The sequence below is a fragment of the Chroicocephalus ridibundus genome, chromosome 3, assembly GCF_963924245.1.
Source record: "Chroicocephalus ridibundus chromosome 3, bChrRid1.1, whole genome shotgun sequence".
Lineage (NCBI taxonomy): Eukaryota > Metazoa > Chordata > Aves > Charadriiformes > Laridae > Chroicocephalus > Chroicocephalus ridibundus.
Window position 1 is genome coordinate 118,423,014 of NC_086286.1, and position 26,071 is coordinate 118,449,084.

The 26,071-nt window shown below is 37.4% G+C and overlaps 1 protein-coding gene across 8 annotated transcripts in view; it reads right to left on the reverse strand.

Moving 5' to 3' along the window:
• PUM2 (pumilio RNA binding family member 2) overlaps positions 1 to 26,071 on the reverse strand; it is a 78,673-nt gene that overhangs the window by 40,668 nt on the left and 11,934 nt on the right. For all 8 annotated transcript variants that reach the window (XM_063330544.1, XM_063330547.1, XM_063330541.1 and 5 more), the window contains exons 2-5: positions 8,255 to 8,323; positions 1,536 to 1,641; positions 1,055 to 1,242; positions 199 to 371 (exon numbers count right to left, since the gene is read on the reverse strand). In XM_063330544.1, coding sequence (XP_063186614.1) covers positions 199 to 371; positions 1,055 to 1,242; positions 1,536 to 1,641; positions 8,255 to 8,305 — 518 coding nt within the window. In that variant the 5' untranslated portion in view covers positions 8,306 to 8,323. The remainder of the gene's footprint in view (positions 1 to 198; positions 372 to 1,054; positions 1,243 to 1,535; positions 1,642 to 8,254; positions 8,324 to 26,071) is intronic.

Consider the following 26,071-nt stretch of genomic DNA (forward strand, 5'->3'; position numbering starts at 1 on the left):
TGAATTTGTCTCATGAGAAGTGAACACACACATTAATGACATCCTAAGAAACATGTGGCACAGTGGGAAAAGGGAGGACGTGGGGTAGGAAGAATCAGTCTGCAGCTGGGTAATGTTTAAAGCTGACACACAAACCAGAACTGTAATAATGCCCTTAAGAGACATGCTCGTCTTCTTGAGAAACAGTTAAAAGCTTACTTAAAATCTTTGCAATCGGCATCCATTCCATTTGGCAAACCTCTGCCATTTATTTTAGTAACATCCTCATCATCTCCTTGTTTAAGATCTCTGTTTTTGTCCTCCTCAAATGGAGAAGCCTTGCCTTTCTGATCTCCTTTCTCAGGTCCATCTGTTTCAGCATCTCTAGTGCCCTGAGGAAAAAGAATCTGTTTGATTCTGAATATTGAACAGAACACAATAGGAGCACCACAAGGTGACCTAATTCTACACTACAGTGCACGTAAACAATACAAACAGTTTGTTTTCAATGAAATTGCATTTGGTGGGTAACTTGGTCATCAAGTTTCAACCACATGCAATTAATAACTGCCAAAATGTGAAAAGGAATGCCAAGATTTATAATGGAAGAGCTAACTCAACCTTAACTATAGCGGTGCTGTTAAAGCAGTAACACTTTGAGTTAGATAAAGTTTATTTTATACAGTTAAAGCATCTAGTACAGAACAAACCCATATGGAAACACGGAATAAGAAGATCTAGAATAAAGCCCACCACGCATTTTGAATTAAACTATTTGCAATCTTTTTCCTACCTTTATTTAAAGTTTTTTTTTGTTTTGTTTTTTTTTGTTTGTTTGTTTGTTGTTTGTTTTTTTTTTTTTTTTAAAAAGACAGCTATTTAGTCAAGATTCCCAAACCACTTCCCTCTTCTGCCCCCTCCAACCAAGGAAGACAGACAGATAGCAACTACACGCTTCCTTCTAAAGAGAAGAGTTAAAAAAGGAAAATGGACAAATAGAGTAGAAAATATAACCACATAAGACAGTAAGACCGTAACAGGCAACTAGGCAAGCTTAACACACTGCGTTACTTACAAAAGCTCCTTTCCTAAACCGGGAATCCAATTTATCAGCTGGAGAGGAACTTAACACATATTCTACCATGCTCACTCCAAGGCCACCACTTTCTGATCGTGGAGACAATACAGCATTTACTTCACTGTTTCCATGAAAACCCTGTCCAGGCTTTCTCTGTACCATAATAGGTTGGGACATAGAATGGTCTGTTAAAAACAAATAAATAAATAAAACTATTGTATTTTTTAAAATACGACTTGTAATATTTTTGCGTTTCAATACAGAGGCAGTATTAAACAAGACCAAAATTAAATTAAATAAAAAACACCAAATCCTAGTTTCAAAAAGTGTAGTTGGCACACAACCACCAATGCAGTATACATTTTCACAACTGAAGGAAAATAAAATTTAATATACAATTAAAATGATATTAATTTATTTTGAAATAACTTTTAATAAACATGACTGATTTTTCAATACATGTACATCCATCACTTACGAGGAGTTCCCCATGCAGTCTCTCTCCACTCATCACCAAGGAATATCCCTTTTTGTCCATCTTTTGCTGAATCATCAGGTTCCCAAAACTTTTTGGCAGGTAAAAGCTGTTCCAAAAGAGAAGATGTTTTTATTTAAAATATGCCTATAAATGGCCAAAGAAAAAAAGCAATACTATTAAGAGGATATGCAAGTAGTTCATTTTAGATACCCAATGCAGCTTTACATAAGGAAGCGCGCATTGTGCTGTGGAATAATTATAAACACTTAAAAGTTACATTCTGTTACTGAAGCTGATGCTGTATAAAGAAATCGCTCAAATGACCATAATGAGACTGAGATTCTGAAGTTATGAGGGAGACATACAGAATATAGAAGCAGCTGTGAAAAAAGCTCATCAAATTAGAATCACAGAACAGAATCATAGAATAGAATAGCTTGGGTTGGAAGAAACTTCTAAAGGCCACCTAAGTCCAGCCCCCCTGTAGTAAGCAGGGACATCTTCAACTAGATCAGGTTGCTCAGAGCCCCATCCAACCTGACTTCAAACGTTGCCAGGGATGGGGCATCGACCACCTCTCTGGGCAACTGTTTCAGTGTTTCGCTCCCCTCACTGTAAAAATTTTTTTCCTTCTATCTAGTCTGAATCTTCCCGCTTTTAGTTTAAAACCATTACTCGTTGTCCTATCGCTACAGGCCCTGCTAAAAAGTCTGTCCCCACCTTTCCTGTAGGCCAGCCGCAATAAGGTCTCCCCGGAGCCTTCTCTCCTCCACGCTGAACAACCCCAACTCTCAGCCTGTCCTCATAGCAGAGGTGCTCCAGCCCTCTGATCATCTTCGTTGCCTCCTCTGGACCCGCTCCAACAGGTCCATGTCTTTCCTGTGCTGAGGGCTCCAGAGTTGGACACAGGACTCCAGCTGGGGTCTCACCAGTGCGGAGTAGAGGGGCCGAATCACCTCCCGCGACCTGCTGGCCACACTGCTTTTCACGCAACCTGGGATGTGGTTGGCTTTCTGGGCTGCGAGCACATTGTCAACTCATGTCCAGCTTTTCATCCACCAGCACCCCCAAGTCCTTCTCAGCAGGGCTGCTCTCAATGCCTTCATCCCCCAGCCTGTATTGATACCAGGGGCTGCCCCAACCCAGGTGCAGGACCTTGCACTTGGCCTCATGAGGTTCACATGGGCCCACTTCTCCAGCCTGTCCAGGTCCCTCTGGATGGCATACTGTCCCTCAGGCATGCCAACCACACCACTCATGTTGGTGTCATCTGCAAGCTTCCCGAGGGTGCACTCGATCCTACTGTCTATGTCACTGATGAAGATATTAAACAGTACTGGTACCAATATGGAACCAGTAATTAATTAAAATTGATCCCTGCATTAAACCAAGTCAATACCCTCAGAAACTTTAACTAACACTGCCTTCTTTCCATGTTGGCTCAAAAGCTTGGCCTTTAACTAATACTATCATAAGCAGAAACAGCAGCAGTTCACTGTCAAGTTCTTTTCACTTCGAAATGCATCATGTTCCAAATTTTAGAAAGCGACTAACACACGTGGTGGCAAGTCAGTTCCTTTAGACCATGGGGATCTGCTGGTTATAAATCTGTGACATTCATATTCGAAGTTCCACATAACAATGATTTCATTTAGCTGTATGATTTCTTTTTTCCATTACTACTTCTAAAGTAGAGCATTTCAAGTTAGATGTGACTTCTACTGTCTTCGAGGACCAAAGATTTAGTACGACATGACAGAAGCACTGCACAAACAAAAATATCTCAAATGTCAGCATTCTTTTTACTTTTATTTTACTATTTTTACTTTATTCCTCTAACTTTTCCCATTGGTAGCAGTACAACTGCCAAACTCTGCCTATCAAATTTTCTCTTGAATATGTAATCAAAAAAATGTATTCTCAGACCATATATTACATACTTTAAAAGGTCCGTCAACTGAAACTACAGTGAAAACAGCTCGCAAAAAAAAAAATAGGGAAGATCTCGGAAGATAGCATCGTAATCCATCGAACTTTGCAAAATGTAGTGTTCAATTCAAAATTTCAATTTTTGATAATTTGGAAAAAACCACATGTAATCTCATAAAGCTCTCTTTGCAATAAATGAGTACATTCCAGACTTCTGACTCTCCTGTTACTTAAGTGACTAAAAAACGCTTTTGAACTTCACAGCTGCTTAGTATGACTAAGCCACAATGACCCTTGATGAAACTACTAACAAGAGTAGTTTTTTCATGTATTTCTTAATGTAACATTGAAAGAGTTCATAAAAACAGTTTAAAGAGGAGGATAAGATTGCCATTACCAGGCCACAACATTAACACTGGAACAGAGGTGACAAGAGCTCCTCTGGTGTAACTTAAGGACTGACTGAAGTTTTTCTATGCTGCGCATAGCTCTTACCAGAAACAAAGTATTTTGACTAGCTAATCTGATGAAATCCCTGGGTTCCTCACACAAATTCATTATCACAAAAGGACTCAGGGTGGAGGATGATAAACAGCCAAAGCTCAACAAAATTGTAAGAGACTATTATGCTTGCAAGAGCGTTACACTGTTATGACCTGCCCCGATAGAGATGCCCACTTTCTCAATGCATGGGAGAGTCATCACCAGGTGTCAACCAAACATACTTCGGAAGCACCAGGATATTACATTTTTACCCTGAATTTAAGGGATCAAGTTAGCCATTCAGAGGACAGGGAAACAGACTAATGGAATCTTACAGCTCTGGTTCAAACAAAACCAAAAAGTTACACATTTCAGGTCATCCTATGCAGTCTGCTCACTCTCTTCAGCTTTATATTGTAACAAGTTTGCAACACTACCTATTTTTCATTTTGTCAGTTACTGGTAGAACAGAAAGCAAGCATTTCATCATACCTATGAAACCTTGGTTTTGAGAAAGAGAATCACATTTTATTTTAAATGCAGTCTAAGACAAGTTCAACTGCGTCCAGCTGAGATGAGAGCTATGAGAAATACAGAAGTGAAGGTGTCACAACCTATCACAACTATGTCAGTATAAAACAGATAAAAGTTAATATCTTGGGTGTCCTAAAACAAGCATCACCTTAAAGTATGCTTACCGTGAAATTAGAAAACTCCACTATTAGACAGGCGTTCAGACAACATAATGTTAAGAACAACATGCAAATTTAGAGCAGAATATGCTGCAATACTGGTTTTGGTTTCAAAACTCATTCACAGGATTTCTACCAGAGGAAAAAACCTGCCCGCTGGTAGAACGCAGCAATAAACCTCACTGCAAAGGCAGAGGTGTTTTGGGGGGACTTTGTTGTCGTTTGTGAGGCATTTTTTAGGTTTCCTTTGGTTTGTTGGTTTTGTGGGTATTTTAACTACATACTTTCAAATACCAAATAGATATACTCAACTGATTGCAATCTTCACGTACTCTGGTACACAAAGAACACAGAATATCTTTAACACAAAACATAACGCATCACCTGTACCTCAAGAGCCTCAATTTAAACTATCCTGTTGCAGATCAAACAGATTTGCAGAACATTTTCTGTTAAAATCTCTGCGCAACAAAGTCCCTCAAATATTGAAATAAATTGAACTCTTAAGTTTACGATTTTGCACAGCCCTGAGGGCCTGTGATTTAGATTTATTATTTACTTATTTTTGATAGATGTTGTACATGACATACACTATGCTCTTTTTAAAGGGATGTTTTAGCTACTGGGTTGACATATAAATGAGCAGCGTTAGCAGCTGTCAACTATTTCATTGTGGAACTAAAGAGTACTTTTCAGAAAAACAAAACAAGTGTGTTTCTCTTTAACAGACAAGAAAAAAAAACGATCAGTTCTACTGAAAAATCAAGTTAATCTAAATCAACTTAATCAAGAAGTTGTCATCACAAATTAATACAGCTAAAATCACTGTACTTTACCATTTGATAACATGCATTTTGGTCAATATTTCCAGCATTTAATCCAATAAAAAAAGAAACTTTACAAAGATACATCCAATCCTAATTCAAAATAATGGAAAGAGATTGCCATATTTCTTACTAAGCTCTTCCAACTGTATGATAAAAAGTCTCTTTTTTAGTATCAGTACTGATCCCTGTTATCATCTGCCAGATGAACAAAGCCCTTTTCTATGCACAGATAATAACCAATTATGCTAAAGCTGCCTCTTAACCAGCTCTCTGATAAGTAACTGCACAGTCTCGATTACTGGGTCTTGAATTAAGGATTTTTTTATTTATTTAAGATCAGAAATCATTCCTACAGAGCTGTCTGCAATTTCTCTGAATGAAGTTTTGACACCAGAAATGAATACGTTGTCCTTAAAATGGAATTTGTGTATGCTTTGATGCTGTAAGTTTCTATAGGAACAGACACCATCAAAAAAATATTTAGTTTTATATTCTGTTTGGCAATTAATTTTATGTATCCCTGTATTAGGTCACACTAAAGGTCCTGAAGCCCGCTATGTTGGCCCCAGAATAGCAAAGAACAGATGCCTAGAGAAGAGAAGCAGCACCATGTGTCAGTACTTCTTCAGAATATTATCATGACCTTAAGGGTCATGATAGCTTTTGGGAGCCAGAGCCAGAAGCATCATCTGTGTTTAAACCAATCTAACAGCTAAAATTTTAAGAGACATTTAGAGAAAGACGCCTGCAATACAGCAGATCTCCTGCTAATAAAGCTTCAGTCTGTTTCTTTACAGAATAAATTAACAAAGAATTGCAAGGCAGAAACAGATCAAGGAAACTGTACATCTGGCCCGTGTTACGCTGTGCTATTCCCGATACGGATTGATACCAGGCTCCATCTGAACGCAGCTCAGATGGATAGCTTAACAGAAGGATTTCCAGTACACATTATTTCCAAAATGCATTATGGTACAATGAAAACAGATTTCATACTATATTCCTTTACATTGGAACATGGAAGAGATACTTGCTTGATGATTCACAAACAGATTTTAGTAATGATGTGAAAAGTAAGACTTAACAGCCTCCTAATGCCAAGTATTGATTCCCAGTCAGGAAAAAAAGAAGACCAAGAAGGACTAGAATTAAGAACAAGAAATTAATTTCAGTTCAGAGAAAAATCTATCCAGACAGAGAAAAAGAGGAAGAGAACTTCCCAATAGCTAGAAGCAGTTCACTTGACATGACCTCTCTTCCACACCTTTCAAAGTAGACAGTGAGCAGCATGCAAGAACGTACAGCTACCAATTCTAGCTTACAAGGGTATTTATGAAGACATTTCCTTTAATATTTTGTAAGGTTAAAATCAAAAAGAAGGTTAAAACAGCCATGGAATCTATTCCAGAACTACTGTATTGTTTTGCAATACATTAAGAAAATTACTGAGTAACTCCACCTAGCTATGTGAACCAGTCATATGTAACTTGATTTAATTCCCAAGCATTTGTGCCATCTTTCACTTCTACTGCTTTCAATCTTTCAAATACTTCATGGGTGGCAAAAGAACAAATACCAATATAAATTTCACCCATCCACCCTATCGTGCTCTTGGTACCATCACAGATACCTTACTAACACCTTTACCTTTCAAAAAGGAGCTTTAAGAGCTGAGGGGGTAGGGGGAAGCAAGTACATACAATGTGGCTACTCAGCTTTCAAAAGAACAGGGCTTCATCTACTACTGCTTTTTCAAATAGGAGATCGTTCAAGAAAGTCAACATGGAACCCTGGATGAAGCAAAAATTGCTGAAAAGCCAACTGATTGGTTAAATGCTTCATCAAAGTGAAAAAAATCAAGTAAGAATAGCCAGGTGTCATGCCCAGAAACATTCAGCAACTAGAGCATGGCATTTGTTTTTCATCAGTGAGTTATTGTTTCTGTAAAGATCATGGTCCTATCATCACTTTTAAAAAGTTGAGCTGAAATATTCTCACCGGTTCAATTATCAACTGAACTGGGTAAATACCCAGCAAGACAAAAGGATCAGTATTTGAAATCTTAGTTCAACGTGAATTTATTTCATTACCATATCCTGTCAGGGCAAGTAACTCTAATGCATGTTGATTACTTTCTAAACAGTTCAGGGAAGTGCTTTTGAAGGTGCCAAGTCATCTTTTGTGATGTTAATCCCCCCTCCCCAAAGTACACTGACTTAAAAAAATCCCAAACCGATTGAAAAAGTCCTTCTTCCCTCTAGTTAAATTATACAACAGCACTCTTCACCTTGGTCGAAATCTTCTTTTAAGGAGTAATTACCAGTAAAAAAAAAAAAAAAAAAAGTAAATTACCACACATTTCTGCTAGGGTATGCCAGTGTCACTTTTTCCGGAGCCAAAGCTTTTTCAGATCCCAGTCTCCTTGCCTTCTCAGAGGCAGTAAGCAATTCTTCTAAGCTTTCACTAGCTTAGACACAATGACACTGAAAATACGCCCCATTTCATAGAATTCCACCAACTTTCAAACAAATTACCCCGTCACTTCCCCAAAAGTATCAGTCATCTAGTAAGACTGACATAGTAACACAGTAGATCCAGTCAACAATCAGCCCAGTGTCCTTGCAAAGCACTTGGTTTACTTTCATCTTAGACCAAAAACCTTCAGTTGCCTGAAAAATCAATTTGGTCTTAAGAGAAGCTCTTTGCTTCGTGTTGTAATATTTAAGACTTCTTAAATTGTATCAACATTTCCAAATCACCAAGCGGATTTTCAGCCCTCAATAATTACCTCTCCCATTCCCCGAGATTCTAGGGCAAGAGCTTGAAACTCATGATTCATCTCATCCACAGATCGAACCTGTAGGGGGAAAAACAAAAGAGCGATCCATTAGTCAAATGTATTTTCAAAAGTTGAGTTTGTCAGAAATGTTGTGGAGTATTACAACTGAAAGCACACACAAAATTTGCTACTCAACCTAGACTGAACACGAGTTTAGATTTCACGAACAGATACAGTTAGTGACCAATTTAATGAACAATGCTAATATAATAACATGCAAGAAATTCTAAGAGACTTAAAAATTTTAACCTTCATATATCCTGACAGGCATCACTCACTATGGAAACAATGACCAATATTACATTTGCAACAAATGCCAAGAAAAAGTGAAATTAAAGATCTGGACATACAATATCCTCTGGAAAGGAGACGAGCCATTGCGCACAATGTTACCGAGTACTTTCAACAGCAAACAAAGAAAATCTCACAAGACAGGTTACAAAACCTACTAGCAATACACTGCTTTTAAAATCTAGTAGCTGACTGCATTATCACAATTTCTTCTGCTTTCTTCCAGGAAAGAGCACTCTTTCTTCTCTGCGTGTTGTCTTTTTTTTGTTTGTTGTAAATATGAAAGGCATATTACTAAAGCAAGAGTTGTTGCTGCAACAAACCACCTCCTTTTCCATGGCATGCAGACACAATGCACTGGGTGCATTCTTTCCTGAGAAAAGGGGTTTCCACAAGGAATTTTCAAAGCCATGACAAGCTTTGAAAAACAAATAAAAAAGGGAAATTTAGAGCTGTTTCTGCCTTTCCCTTCTTTCTCAACAGCGAGTTGCAGCAGGGTAAAATGGTTCAAGTTCAAAGTAAAATTAAAGTTTCCCTCCAAATACCAGTCTCTCCTGAGGAGTTAATTTCACCCAGTAAACCCAACTGTTTACATTAACAAATAAAACAAAAGTTACTCCATAAAGCTGATTACACATTAAGATCAGTTTTTGAAAAAACACTCAAATATTAGGCAAAGAAACAATCTCGTGCTTTTAATATCCTGGCGCAAACAGCTTTTCCAGTTCTTTTTTCGCAGTCTCAAAATGCTCTATTCTCAAAATCCTACTCTCAAAATACTGCTATTGCCCCATAATCATTATAAGCCTTTAACTTCTGAGGTTTAGTGTCTCTGTACTTTTGAGGAAGAAATTTCACAGCTCAAAAAAACATTCCCTCAGAAAGAACAATATTTTAGTTAAGATGGATTCTGAAATTTCCAACAATTTCAGTGAGCTACTAAAGAACAAATTTAGTTTCACAGTGGCTTGGGGGGAGGGGGGGAGGCAGAAATCAGCACCTTGACCTTTTTTCCAGTGATGCTGACATTTAAGTCAATTAGGTTGATTTTCTTCTTTTAAAAACTGAAAGCAGATTTTCATGTATCCTTAAGCTAGTTTTTCAAATGAATTAAAAATTAGATTATTTATAACTTATGTGAAAGCAGCTTTTTTTGATTAGCTCAGAGAGATAATCAAACCTTTATGCATGCATATAGAAAAATTAACTGTAGAAGAATAATTATTCAGAAAGAAAAATCAGAAATTCAAAGTTTGAAGACTTCTGAATTTGGGTATTACAGTTTCTGAAAACAGAATTTCTTCTACAGATGATTGAGAGAGTTGCTTATCTTACCATAAGCCACTCCCCATGCTGACATCATGCACTTTAGTTTCAATTACAATCAAATCATAAATTAGATACTTTTGCCTTAAGAGGTGATTTTGGTCTAACGGTATCTAAACAAAATTTGTAGCTAATACTTGCCATACTATATTTACTGTAAAAACTACCCAAATCATTGTTCCATAAAGAACAACCAAGCCTGAACGATGTTAACGTTTTTTGGTTGTGTTTCTTTTTTTTGGTTTGTTTTTTGGGGAGGTGTGTGTGTGTGTGTTGGTTTTGTTGGGGGTTGCGTTTTTTTTGTGGTTTTTTTTAGGTTTGGTCAGGTTTTTTTTAATTTTTGGTGGTGATGGTTTTGTCTGGGGCTTCTTTTTGGCGCTGCAAAACCGAACACCAAATGCTTATTTTTCACAATTCAGCAAAGTTCAAAAACATGGCCACGTGCACTTCCAAGTCTCTAAGAAAAGACAATCCAAGACTCAGGGTAACAGCACATAATAGCACAGCTAACTTTTTTTTTTTCCTGAGCAGTTCAGAGCCAACTCTAAGAAACTGAAGTTTTCTGAAACCGTAAATAAACTTTAGTACGCTTAACATTTTGCTCACTGGCCCCTTTCTTACAACCACGAAATTTAAGTTAGTGTTATCTATTTCTCTTGCTGCTGATAGCAAAAGTACAGTCCTTTTCCTGTAGCAATGAATCTCCATTTCTGTTTCCATCAAAACCAGCAGCCCACAAAATCCTGTCCCATATCACAGATAGTTTGGAGATTGGAGAAAATACAGGCAGCACTAGTTATCTTCGGAAGATCTGCTTTCCTCAATGCTAGCCCTATCCCTACAACAACTGGAGGAAACATACAGCGTAATAAAGCCCAAGCTAGATCTACTGCTTCTAGAGACATGCCCTCTCCCTGAAGGAGAAACTTCGCTTAGAATTATCTGTATTACCAGAAAGTTTTGTTTTCTCTAATTCAATGCCAACATTCATCTAATTCATATACTCCAGAAATAAGCTTTTTTTTTTTTTTACATACTTTTTAAACCCCAAATTCAGAACATTCAAAAAATAATTTCTCTATTTTTATTTATTCCTTGTCATCTGGAATAATTCATAAATCAAAAGAGAGGCCTATGAAACATACTGCTCAACATTTACAACTATTTCCTGGTTTTGGCTGATTACATTTTTTTTTTTCTCCCCCACGATCACTCTGAAGACTCCTCTTTCTCCATTTACCACCTACCTGCTTTTGGGATTAGTTGCTAGATCTAATCTTAGTTTTCAGGAGTTGAATGCTAATGAGCCTTTCCAACTAAGACAAGCTGGCAACAGTTCCACATTTCTGATACACATCAGATCATTCCACAGGGCCCCCAAATTGTGCACAAATGGATACTACACACCAAAGAAGTCTTTAGGTATAACAATTCCTCACATACTGCTGTTAGAACTGTTTAAGCGTATCCATGAACTTTTCCCCTTAGACATACTGATAGGAAATTTTGATCTTTTTCCCCTTCCACAAAAACTGGATACAACGTACCAGCATGTATTACTCCGTTTTTCATTCCTAGGGCTGTGATGAGATTTTAATAGAGTGAAAATAAAGTTATATTTTTAGTAGACTCTTTCTTCATAAAGTTTACACTCCTTCCCTCTCCTCCTGAAAATCACAAAATAATTTATTTTAAATCTCAAGTCCTGTGCAAACAGCCTGCCCAGGGAGGTGGCTGAGTCACCATCCCTAGAGGTATTTAAGAAACATCTAGATGTGGTGCTTCAGGGCATGCTCTATTGGCAGAGACTGTAGGTTGTTTGGTTGGACCCGATGATCTTAAGGGTCCTTTCCAACCATGAAGATTCTGTGATTCTGTAAAAACCTTCCTTTACTCCATCGAAACTCCCAGTAAGATTAGTTATCTCATTTCTTTCTGTGTTTCACTACTACCTCACACTATGTCCACAAGACTATCCTGAATGCTGCAACATTCAACCATAAATTGAGTCCGTAACCAAGCCGAGCACATCTAGCCAGCTACTGATGAACGGGTCCTTCCACCCTTCCCCCAACAGCTTTTACCACTCCCCTTGCAATGAATTTGGTAATCATCAAGTAAAAGGGTTGATTCTGAAGGATTTTTCCTTCTTCCATGCATGAGAGCTTCACCACATCACACAGCTGAACTGGCTGAAACCCTACAGTGGGGAGACCACTAGATTTGACACGGGGAAAACAACGAGGAGAAACTGGTCCAGAGCAAGGTGGAGTGGGAATACCTACTCAGCAGCAGCTACATGATAAGCAATGTCAAACCGTGTCCTGACATACTTCGGGACAGAATTCAGGAGGCCGACTGTTGACTGGATAGTCATCTAGGATTACCACAAGAAACAGTTCTTAAAAACATATAAATTTCTGTAATCCAGGCACCCAGATCCAGGGACAAGTACTGTCTCCAACAACACTGAATCCCACCAGAAATAAGCTTCTAACCATTTTCTTGGAAAAGCAAAGATCACTCCCTTCTTTGGACAGAGTTGGGGAAAAATAATTATAAAACAAACAAACAAAAAAAGAGTAAAGACGACTTCATTTTATATGTTAGAAGTGGTTAAACCAGCTAACCAGAAAGTAGTAAAGACACTTTTTCTGCATGAAGAAATTCCAGATCTTATCTGTCACCTCCCAGGTGAATACTCTGATCACCCTGATGAAGAAGAGAATGACACATTTTGACACTGGAGTTATGTTACTAGGCCATAAATTCAACACAGAACACCTGGCAATTACTGTACTGTGACTGGAAAGAAACGGAAGCTTCTGTTCACATTGCAAACGCTTGAGCCTTTTTCTTTATTACGCTGAACGCTTTAATGCAAAATACCTTTTTAGTAGTTTTCTACAGGGGTGGCTCTTCTGCAGCATTTGTCTTCTTATGTATGATACATGCTTATGGCAGAGTCTTAGAATTATTAGCATGTTTAAAACTAATTTAAGAACACTAAAATGGCTTCATTTTAAAACACAATACATAGTTAAACATTGTTTTGTGAAGCCATGCCAGACACTTGACTACATATACAAAAAGCTCATTTAACATTTCAGATGGGTAGCCAGGAATAAAAACAGTATTTTAATACAAATTAAAACATTAGACACATATCTAGTAGATTTAAAACAAAGGACAATGAGAGAAAACTATACAACAAGCCTAAACTGCAAACCCCCAGATCTCTTATTATCAAATATTGCAGTTCAGGGCTGCATACAGAGATCTCCCCTCTAGGATATTTTGCCAAATTACCTAAGATTTCTTTATTTTGGTTTAGAAGCCAGACAGCAGTACCTCCAGACAAAAAAAGCTGCTCAGCAGCTGAACAGGCAACTTCCAGAGTCACAACTGAACTATGTTTTGTACACAAGTTAGTTAAATACTAAATATTTTGTGTTCACATTTTAAGAAAACAAGACATTTGATTAAAGCTGCCTTTGACCAGATGCATCTTCCCATACCTCTTCGAGGCATCAAGGAACCAAAGGTTCACTTACTGCCAAAGCGGTTAATGTAAATTGCTGCTCATGAGTCATTCAAAGTCTACAGGTATGTCGTGTTTTGAAAAGAGATAACATTTTTGAGCACCATATGTAACAGTAATGCAACTTCAGACTTAACTGATTACTCCAAAACGGAGCAGTCCACGCTCCTTAAGCGGTTTGAATAAACAAGATGTTAGGCATTTCTGACAAACACTTAAGCAATCAATTTTAAGTTCTAATACACACTTTCGTGGTCAAAATCCCAAAAGCATAACATCTTCCACCAATAAGTATTTAATAATTTTCATTGCATTAAAATATAGTGTTCTAAAACCAACTCAGACTTTTTGCAGGCAAGTGAATAATTCCTCAATCCCTGTATTTTAGGCTTCTTAACTCATATTCTCAGATTGAGCTATACTTTTGCACTACATTACCCTTAATACATTCAAATACTCTTAACAAAAACAAATTTAATTTGTCAATTCAGTTGGCCTGGCTCAGCAGCCACTCTGGATCTTAATGTTCTTGTGGTTTATTTCCTTGTGAACTTTCTATTGTAAAGTTTGAGAAGCAATATTACCAGTGCTGAGGACACCAACAATGAAAAAAGTGAAACTAGGAGATTTCAAGGCAGGGTTTCTGCAGCATGTAGCAAGGGGGGGGGGGAAAAATATATATACTCAGCAAAAGGACTGTGCAGTCTGCTGAAAATGCTAAATCACAAAGGGGCAAGGTGAGAAGAGCTGACACTTGCATACACAACACTGACCAAATGTTTTGCTTGCTTTTTGGTTTTTTTTCAATAGGAGTATCAGTAACCTGGAAGCATGCACACGGGAGAAAGGCATCTCCTAGGTTTTTATCAACAGCACATACATATATACATACACACACACACACATATATATATATCTAAATATATATAAATTATGCTGGTTAGCATCTCACAAGTTAACTGCCAAGTTTGGAAATTACAGATCTACTTGCATATTCCCTGCCAACAGACCATACAGAGCAAGCAGAACAGGACACCACCTCCCATGAAGAAACGCAGAGGAAAATGAAGCACACCTTGCCACCCGTCTCAGAGCTACACGATGGTTCAGGAACCTTGGGTTCTGTTCCCTACACGATGGTTCAGGAACCTTGGGTTCTGTTCTCAGCTGTGAAATGGAACGCGCTCTAGGAAACAGGTAATTGCACTCGTTCCCCTGAACATTAACTCTTCCATCATGGAAGAAACTTATCTCTTCCTTGCACAGGCTTTCATGCTGTCTTCCCACCCAACAAGCTCAAGCTTTACTCTAGGAGTGGCAGAACTATTTAGCACAAGTTTTTTCTAAATTACTGTCATGTGTCCTCAGTGCTCAGGATCTTAATCCCTACAGTCAAATACTGGTAGAACTAGCAGCCTCACGTAAATTAATAATAATGTGTCTGTACTGAAACCAGATTTTATAACTATTTATAACAGTTACACTGTTTGCTCCATTTGAAGACTAAAGTGATATATTCCAACATAAGTAGGGCATATAGTTTATACTAAATAACTTAGCACGTTTCTCAAAGTCTTTTAATTGTCTAAGAAATTATCCACTCAAAAGTGTTTCTAAGAAATGTACAGAACAGGAAGTCAGGGTGACAGATGTTGCAGGAGTTTGTAAAATAGAAGTCTAGAGAAAGAGACAGCAGATAAAAAGTTTATACGTAGATAAAAAGTTTATATATAGTTTTACAAAATAGAAGAAAAATCCCATAAAAACTTGTCCAATGAGAGTTTTTGTAAACAGGAAGTTATTTTAAAAAATTTAATTGAAACAACTGATTAAAGTAGTATTTATCCATATATTTTCTAGCTTATTATTTAAATGAGCTATAAGAAAAGGTAATTCTTAAAAAAAAGGGCTGACTGGTCCTTTACTGCTTGTAAATCAAACTGAAGAAGAGTCTTTCATATAAGAAAATGTACAGGTTGAATCTTTAACGTGAAATAGTTCAGGTGTAATGCCATCTAGTTTGGTGAGACTCTGAACATTCCCCCTACCGCACTCTTAGACAGGCGTGTATTATTCTACATCTCTCACTCCAATGTTCCTGCACAAATATACCACAAACAAAAGACAGACAAAATATATTCAGAAGTTTGAAAACAAAGCTGTGAAATGAAATCTGAATCACAGTTCTTGTCTAAACACGCTTCTTATTTAATTGGTGCCTATTACTTAGTATATGTACAGGACAAATCTCTTTCTTCCAATTTTAATTATTAAGCTAGTCAGTTAGCATCACCTTCCTATAACAGAGTAGTTAGTGCTACTGATGATGAAACAGAAGTTTAGGGGAATTTATGAGACAAATTTCTAACCATTATTGTTACATTCTACACCGAAAGCCCTTGTGAATAACAACACTATACAGCTATTTCTATAAGGAAGCGTAACATTAATTTGCTGCACTGCTGTTTTGAGACATCAGCCTTCGTTACTTCATTGTTAGCTCATATTCAAAAACTCTATTAAGTTAAAAAACTTAACAAAAAATTTCAGTGTTCTCTAGACAATGTGCTATTAAAAAAGACTTTGCCTTTTCTGAAGATGAAAACTCTGTGTTCAATAAACCCAAAATTTATCTACCCACAAGCAGGAACTAGAGACAATTTATCTCAAAATATATTGTAATGATTAATAAAACATGTAACATTCATTCTAATAGAGAGTCAGCAAGGGTTTCTTAAATGTGTTAACAAGAATTGGAACAATTAGAATGTACAAGCCTAGAATAAAGTAAAAATTTCCATAAATTAACTTTCTACATCGCAATCAAGACTTTTTTTTGCTGATGTGTTTCCTTTAGATATCTGAATTATCTTCACTTTTCTATTCGCTACCAGAGAATCCGAAACAGAACACCTCCCCCCTCCAAAGTAAAAAACACGCTTTAAATTTTTGTTTCAAGAAATTATGTGTTTTTTAATACCGCCTTAAAAAGAATGTGATTTTAAGGAATGCCATGGAACATAACTGATTTCTAAACAATATAATTTATACCAACAAAAAGATTTTGTACATATGTATATACACACCCACCCCACACCCCCATGAAAAGTGGGGCTGAGGAAATTAGAGTCACTCTGACAGAATTTCCAGGAAACAGTTTTATTCTGTGTTATGGTAGCACTCATAGCAACCCCCTTCCTCAGAGCCGTTGCTTTCATTTTCTTTACTCCTGACCACAGTAGATGCATTTACAATAACATTAATTTTTCAAGGACACTGGATGCAAGAACTGAAGTCCCACCAGTAACTCCCCGCTCAGAAGTTTCTACCGTCATGACTTCTCCCTCACTACCCAGTACCCTTTGAACAAGCTCTGTTGTTGTCTTCTTTTCTCCTCCAGCAGGCAAGAGGAAACCAGAGAATACCAACACAATCTGCTCTTCTCAAAGTGGGTGCTAAAACCAGGGATGAAGACATAGGAACTACCTAGTCTTTAGGCAATGAACTGAATCATGGGCAGAAGAAAGAAGAAATTCAGAATTTTTAGACTTCTCACTCCACTATGAATACGTAGTTGTTTGAAAGAAGGCTGCTGATAAAGCACACAACTTCTCTTTATCACCAGCATAAAATGGCAGCTAAAACCCCAGAGTTTCAAATATATCAGTCTGATTCAAAATCTACCTTGATTCTTCGAGCGTTTAAACTCTGCGTAACCCCAAGGACAGCCAGAGAACACTAAAGCATGTTTCTTTTCACATGTTTTAGAAGAATTACTATAGGGCAGCATATGTGTTTTCTACTTTATCTGTCTATAGTAGGGGAAGGGACACTTAAAGAAATTGCTGTTATCAATTCTTTCAGCTGTTTTCTAAGGATGTTCTCTTTGGACAATATCTGTATTTAAACTAACCACAGATTGCCGAAAAGCTGAAAAAAACCAGCAAACTGTTAAAAAAAAAAAACACAACTACAAAGAGACTACTTTAATTCAATAAGCCTCATTTCTAATTCAGTAAGAGCAGCAGCTTAGCCTTGGACATTAATATCTCATTAAATGTTGGCCAGCATAGTCCTTCAAAGGAAGTAAAAAAAAGTCCAAAATAACACCGAAGACTTTATACTGATGACAATTAAGCTACTGGAAATAAAGCAGGCTATTTACAATTCAAATTAAAGTAATAAAAGCTTTGTAACAAAAATTAGTTCAAAGACTGATTAATACATCTGTGTTATGATGGATTTAAAGCCAAAATCTTCAACCTTTTCAGTTAAGAAGCCAAAAATTTAAAAGCACTTATATGTAAAGGCAGCTATCGGCACATCAACAGCAGAACTTAGGGTAGGCAGAAGCAGTAACCGTGGACGCATACAAAAAACTTTTGAATTACCATCTAATAAAATAAAGGAAGGCATTTTACAAGCAAAACTTCTGATCAGATGTCTAAATTCCAGGTTATTCATTCTCATCCAAACTAAGATATTCCCTCAAACTGTTTACCCCATTATGTGCTGCCCCCCAATTCCCTTCACATATTTACACACCACTTTGCTTTGCTCCCCGTGAATTCCAATCTCCATTGTCTTCACTATAGACAAAAAGCTTCCACTAACTCTTCTGTTACCTTCACAAAGATACCCAAGGGCCCTCATCACCCTGGCTTTAATGTAAACTGTACCAAACCAAGGTAGTTCAGAAAACTAAATGTAGCTCCTGCATGCAATAAAGCAGTGTCATACATTTTCATAAGCCCCAATTTTAATCACATGAAAAAAAGAAAACTACATTCTAAATGTGCAGATAAGAACTTAGATTAAGCAAAAAAACATAACACTGACACAAATTTAAAATATTTTTTCTTTACTTGACACCTTGAATAACAGAAGAAAGTGAATGAGAAAATACAAAGAAATAAACCACAAACGCAAAGCGCCTGAATGGCTCCATGCAGCCTTTTTCCCCCCCAACCTTACTGGCTCCCAGCACTTTATCCTGGATGTCTATGCAAAAACTTCTCTAGACTGGCTACAACAAGTTTTAGCTGTGGGACAAAACTCCATAGCCACAAGAAAATCATGTTTGGAATGAGGCCTCACTCATAATCCCACCTCGAACCTGGAGCACATGGGAATAAAATGCAAAGAAACATCAAGTGGCTCCGTTTGCAGGCAGCTCAGGTCTCTGGTTCCCGCTGTGCCAGGCTCCAAGGTGCTTCCAGCCCGTGTTACCTCCTGAAGCAGTGCTGCCGTTCAGATTTATGCTTCAGTCATTAATTCCTCACAGACCTGAATCAATTCTGTACAGAGCTATTGCTGCACAACTATACAGAATAACTAACCTATATGTAAATCAAAGATAATGCACAGTTGACCACATGCTATTTGTTTTGCTGTAGTATAAAATCAGTCTCCCTATGCTAACTACTGAATAAGCACTAAAGTATGAAGGACTCTGGTTCAAAGAGCTCTCAGTCTGAGCATAAGACAAAGATTGATAGAATGAGAAACCGAACTGGCAAAATAAGAATAAAGTAGTTGTTCACGTTGAGACAGTCAACAGTACATGCGTGCCAGGTATTTGGAGACATCAAGGCAGGTGAAAATGTAAAGACTAGCTCAAGGAATATGTCAAAAAAGGTGAAAATTTAAAGACTAACTCAGGAAGTATGTCAGAAAGCACAAAAAAGCTGAAGAAGGCACAAGCGCGCTTGTGAATACACTTAATAAAGACACAACTAACACGACAATCCACAAAGAGGGGGTAGCAGTTCACAGCTTGATAGCATACGAGACAATGTGCACTGGGGGGGAATTGGCCAAGTATCTCATGAGCTGAAACTACCAGCTGCAGTTCGAAATGTTGGTGGTGAAAAGGTCAGAAATATGCAGATGAATCAACACAGCAAATGTGATTGGAAGTGGTGATTAAGGAAGAGATTCTCTGAACAGAAGTTACATGAAATAAACTTGTTTGCGCAAGTCAGGTGACTGCAATTACTCTCCTTGTCCTGAGGACAGTTAACACTAAGATGTCTATTCCATGCACTACTTGCTTGAAACTAGTAAAAATACAAGCCAAGCATCTGCAAAATTCAAAGCTGTAATTTTCTTCTCTCTAGCTAGGGAAGTGATTTAAAGTATATCACAGAAAAGTTCTCAATGCTTTTCTTTCAGTTGAATTACATGAAAACACCTTGCAGTATTTCCCAAAATATTCTTTTTTAGATATTTCAAATCAAACCGAGGGGAAAACCAGACAAGTTACCTCTTTCCAGCTATGTCTGCTGCCAAAGCTGTGAGTCACAAGCAGGTAGTAAGGCAATGTCTCAAGTATGCAGGTTTCAAAACATTTAGATTTTTTTAAACACACAAAAAGCCACAACCTTAAAATTCACCTGAAAAACTTATACTTGCTCCGAATTTCACAGCACTAGTATGATGAAAAAAATCTCACCAAGAAATTAAACAAGGTTGTTTTAACAGGGCATAAAAGATTTTCCAAAACAGGAATCAAATGCCCTCCCCCAGGTCTCCCCTGACCACAACAGAAAATCCTTTCAGTCTAAGATTTCTTTTCCTAGTTTGTTTGTGAAGCTTCAGAAGTTTTACTAACTTGTAACCTTGAGAAGCTGCTTAAATTATATGTTTGACATTCATAATCTGGGTTTCTAGTTAAGTGGAGCTAAATGCTACTCTAATTAATTGAAGAAAACAGCAAAATAAAAAAATTAAAACCAGTGTAAACTTAAACACAGACAACACTTACAACAAAGTTGTTACAGAACCTGTTGACTGCAGAAACAGAAATAAATGATCTTCAGAGCAGCTTCAGATGGATATTAACTTTACAGGGAGATGGAGCCATCAATCAGCCAAGACAAAACTTGAGCTTTTACTATGATAGACTAGCAATAAAAGGAAAATTATGTGCTGCTTAGCACTTGAAAAAGTCTTGAAGTATTACTCATGAAAGTTATTTTGAAAACACTTCAAAATAGTTAAATTTCGCAATTCTACTTTATTTTTAAATCTCAGTAAAAGTTGCAAACAAAGTTCAGAAATCAAAAAATTTGGACTGTAAGCTCACTCAGATTTCTAGGGACAGTAAGTAGAATCTATAAAAGAAGAACTAATGATTCAGGAAATGCGACTCCCACTGTAAGGTCAGGAAACAGATGATGTTGTTCCCAATTTGAATGATGAGATTATGTTCATTGTTCCAAGGGACTGGCTACACGACTGTGAGGTCTCATATGGGAAAATTATTTCCCAATTTCCATTGCACAAACATATTAGCATATCTTATTTGAACAACACACAAAACAATCTTATTGTTCAAAATCAAGACAAAATTTTCGCTAGAAATTGTCCATTTTATCCGGAGGCAACAACGTTAAACATTTGCACATTTTATTAGTTTAATAACATCCATGCATTTTCTCTTGGCTATATTAATTCTAATAGATTCACACCGAAGCCATGCTGAATACTTGCAAAAACTGTTACATGGAGCTTCTCCTCCATATCACAGAAGTGCTAAAAAGCTCTTGAACTCAGCAAGACTGTTTCTTTTGTTCTCTCCATCCCCCCCCCAAAAAAGATTTTTCTTTGTTTCAGCAGCTATTCACAAAACTTCTCCAGAAGTTTGTAAATTCTAACACAAATGAGTTACAGCAACTGCAGCTCAACTGCAGCTTTGCGCAAAGACACAATTTATGTTCTTTTGTTTATAGCACCACTATCCTTCGGATGCTTTGAAAAGGCATTTTTCTGGCGTTCTTTTGCTTATGAACTCGTGCTTCTTCAGGATCTGACAAAGGCTCTGGTAGACGTACATGCAGGCTTCTAACATGTTCACCATCAGTTCTTACCCTTTTCCCTCTACTGGAGGCATAGAGAACAGAAGCAGCAAACAACATGTTAAAATTCATAACCCAATGTATTTAGCTTAAACTGCTGAAGGGCTTAAGTACCTTTGCCATGAGGGAGGGAAGCAGATATGGGGCCAACAGGGGAATAGACAGGACAAATAGCCTGGGCCATATCACGCTGCTGTAGCTCTTTGCTTCAGCATGTGGGAAGAACATTCCCAAGTACTCTGACATCCAAGAAAATATATCCTGGGCTTCGCAAAAAAATCATCTCCACAACTCCAAATATTACCGACTGACTGCTGATCACTAAGCCTCTGTATCCTAGACGATTCTTCATTGCAGAAGTGATGTGAATTAATGACAAACAGATCACTAACCTATCTGCAGCCCCACGGGGATGTTAACAAAAGGACAATGCCACAGTGGACAGTGATATTCCTCAGATGCTGTGCTATTAAAGAGCCTGAAGTGCTTTTTCGGTCTTGAGGGAAAGAAAAAATATGTCAAAAACCTAATTGAGCTGTTTTTTATCCCTAGTTCGTTACCTTTTACAACTCTCTTCAATATTAAGTATTTTAAAGGAAGATGAATGAGACCCAGGGACAGTAATTTCTAGATTAAGAAGTCTGTACTTAATCCTGTCAGTCAGTGACTAGATGCTCACTGCTGTTTTAATATGAAGGGTGAGGATGGCGGTCTCTTAACTTAAATTGCGCTTTTGGCTTTGACATCTTGTATTGAGGAGCTGCGCATGCATCACCTTTCAGTCGAGTGTCCAAAGATTTCTTGGATATCATCTCTCATGCAAACGAGTGCTCCTCTAGCCTCTGCCCTCCCTTATGCTACTGCCTCCCCCTTTGACAGCAAAGTAGTTCAGCTTTCCACAGTTTTTGCTACAGGAATAACTGCTGTCCATCACTTTTATCTTCTGTTGCCACAGCTGAAGCAACCTTAGAAGGACACAGACGGAATGTGAATGTTAACAACATCACACATTTCTGTGGCTCTTATTCTATGAGCCAATGATTTTAGTTTTGAGTCAGAGTGGCTAGTAAATTTAGACAGCACCGTGTCAAGCATACACAGATCAAAAAGATTTTTCCATCTCGACAAAGTGTTGAATTCCATTCAACAGTAGTGTGTTTGAACTTCCTGCTCTTCTCTTAAATGTGTACGGCACCTGAAATTTTTCCATCACAGTCTTGATAATTTCCAAATCAGCATACATCAAGCCTCAGTTACTACCACAGAACTGCAGAATAAGCCACTTGGCCTTTCCCTGTGCTATCACAGGCCTCTAATGCTGTTGTGTATTAATAGAATAGAATATTTCAGCTGGAAGGGACCTTCTAGTCCAACTGCCTGACCACTTCAGGGCTGACCAAAAGTTAAAGCATGTTATTAACACCATGAACTGTCTTCCAACTACTGATGGTTCACTGAAAATTCCCATAGTTCATTTCTCAATAATCCCTTATGAGGGACACTTACAAGCGATTCTTCAGGCTTTTAACCAGTGAAAAAAATAAATATCCTACTAGAAAAACAGTTATCTTTACTAAAGACGCTGTCTTGCCTTATGCTTAATGAGATGCTCAGTTCTTCTGATGCCTTTCACATTTCACATTTCAGATGCCTTTCAGAAGACCAAAATAACGTTTCCCTAGTCTTCCCAGGAATTAGTTTCTTGGAATTAATCAAAAGTATATTCATTAACTTCTTATTCTGACTGACTTTGAATGGGTTACTCGACTTCTTGAGCACTTCAACTAATTTAAAGATTCTTCAAAATCCACCAGATTCCAGACAAGTTGATCTGTTCCTCTTAAAAACAAATCACTCATAACAACTCTTCTTTCAACTCATTTCTACATACCACTCAAAGAGCCAGTCAAAAGGACCAGGTATCTTCTGGTCCAGAAGAAAATACGTTTTTCCACATTCTGTATTTCCTTGAATCCAGCTGTTAAGGCCTCAGGCTTATGCTAGTTTCTTGCCAGAAGACTAGTAGGGTTTCAAAACATAATTTTAAGCTATCCTTATTTTCAATGTATGAAAATGTCTTACTTTTAATAATTATTTTTTCTTGAAAAATCCCTGCTGAATTTACAATTTTCCATTTTTGTACTTCACTTTCTAAACATTTTAAGTTCCTATTGAATCAGTGGGGCTAAAGCTCCATTGCCTTCATGAAAAAATGGTTCAGTCTTACTATATTTATCTAACATGCTTTTTTATTACTTTAGCATTCTTACATTCTTTGACTGCACTATGGCATACTAGAATTTATGTCAAATTTGCAGTTTTAAGATACGCTTAGATAACATATGATGAATCAAAGATTTCAATATTTTCATCTCTACTTCTTACCTATACAACAATTTGGGCAGCTGCTTGAGGAGGGGGGGTGAAACCAGATGACCTCCACAGGGGCCTTCCAACCTCAACCATTCTGTGACACTTATCTACTGTACTTATTTCTGTTATTTTTCCTTCCAGTTTTTCTCTAAACGCATCGATGTATCTACCTGCATAAGCTGTCTACGCAGTACTCACAGAACACAGTTGTAACTAAACTCCCTCCACAGTTTGCATAAATTCAGACTTTAGAAAACCCAGTTCTTTAGTACTTCTAACTCAAGAGATGTCTTTTCTAAAAAAAAAAAAAAAAAAAAAAAAAATTTAAAAAAAACCATTAACTTCTGTCTTAACAAAATCCCTAGAGACACTGGTACACAGAATACTCAAATCAAAGAGCTGAGCTGGAGGAGTCTCGATCTGTACTTGTTTTCTGTTAGTTCATATTGCTCAGGGAACTGCAGAATGGGAGCAGTGAAAAACGGCACAACATAATGGCAATACCGATTACAGTAAGTTGGAAAACACTACCTTCACATGGGTGACAATGCAGCAAAGTAGAAGTAAGACTAGTTTCCCCTTCACTAAATCTTCATAATGTGTAAAACCACTGAAGCTCTTTAAAAAATAAGAATAGTTCCCCCGCATCCCCCATCCAAGTTACCAGAAAACACACATGAGGTTCATGACATTAACCTGATGAAGGAATGCCGAAATATTTTGATGGACCTCACCGATTATTAAACAAAGTTAGTGATTAAGACATAGCTCTGATTACCACTAGGGATGGAAAGCACGTGTCAAAAGAGAGATGCAACTGTTACTCAGCACTTACCTATCTGTGAATAATTTTACACATTATCTACACAACATATCAGCCTTGGAAAATGCTAGTGAAAACTGGCACCATTGCCTGCATAACAGACTGAACACTGGAAAGGAAACCCCCACATTTTAATACTCAGGAATTGTGTCCAAGTGGACAAATAGAATACTGTAGAATTTTGCATTTACAGAACTGCTTTACAGTTTCTGTAAAAGTGTAATACAGAATGTGATACAGGCTGAAACAGGATGTAAAGGGAATTTGCTATGCAGATCAATGTAAGAAGAAAAAACTAAGAGTAAAACCACAAAAAAATGCCACAAAAAATTAAAGAATGAGAAAAAACAGATGAAGCAAAACCCAGACACAACAGATATTCCCGCTTTCAAGCAACATTTTTAAGCAAATTTTATTTATTCATATTTGCTCCTGTATTAACTACATTTTTTGAACATGTTCCAGAAGTCCTTGGGCTTGGGAAGGTGCAAAATGTTCCTCGTGGACTTAAGCGTAGCACATTACAAGAGTCCTGGGGAGGAAAGCCATTCTTATCTCAAATTCAGAAGGAAGTTTTTAAAGAAAAATTAGGAAGTTGTATCAATTATTGGGAGTAAAAGCTTAAAACTGGATTTTTTTTCTTCTAGGTTACTATCTGCAAAAGGAGAAAGTTAAGTTTTGATCTACACTTAATTCTACTACGTCTGTTTTATCTTAACAAAATTTTACCTGCAAGTGTACAAGTAAGACTGTGTGCTAAATCCATATTACTCCTCATAGACTACTAGAAGCTAGCCCCTTTTCGAACTAAACCAGCTGTTTTGCATAAATTCAAACCTAATGATCTGATGGTATTCTGATAAAAAGTAGTTACAGAAAAATGAAATGCTTATATAAGTTAAATGAATGGTTCAAACTGAACACTTCAAAATTATTTTATTTGCAGTTTTACTTATAACTCCTTTAACAAAATTAACTGGAAGGTTTTCAAAGTCTATAGTAACCTAAACTGTAAAACTAGCTTAACTCACACCTATCTTTCTAAAAGATGTAGATTTAACACAAAACACAGGAACTGTTGCTATGAAAAACAAACAAACTACCTACCAAATGATCTATATGAATGCTAACTCTTGTGGGCTAGTGGTGTTTGCTGGAGTAGCCACTCAACTGCTCACCAGCCTGCCCCTGGAACAAATACCCAACTCCAGCATCACTCTGAGAACATCCACTGAGGGGTACCTGGGACACTGGAAGCATCTGACACTGCAGTTGAGAAGTGTTTCCACCTGAACTGGGCCCTGATGTTGCTCCAACTACTGTTCCAGGTGGGGCAACCCCTACTCCAACCCCACTGGCTTCCTGATCAATGTTCAGAGGCATCATTTCTCTGGTCTCCTGCCAGGCCACTTCATTCATGCCTAGGAGAACACATGGAATGCTCATTCCATGTAGAAACCTAAAAGAAAAAGTCTTGATAACATAAAAGGCTTTCCCACATATCTTTAAATATACAATTCTTATAACTAGGATTAAAGAAGTCTAAGCTATAT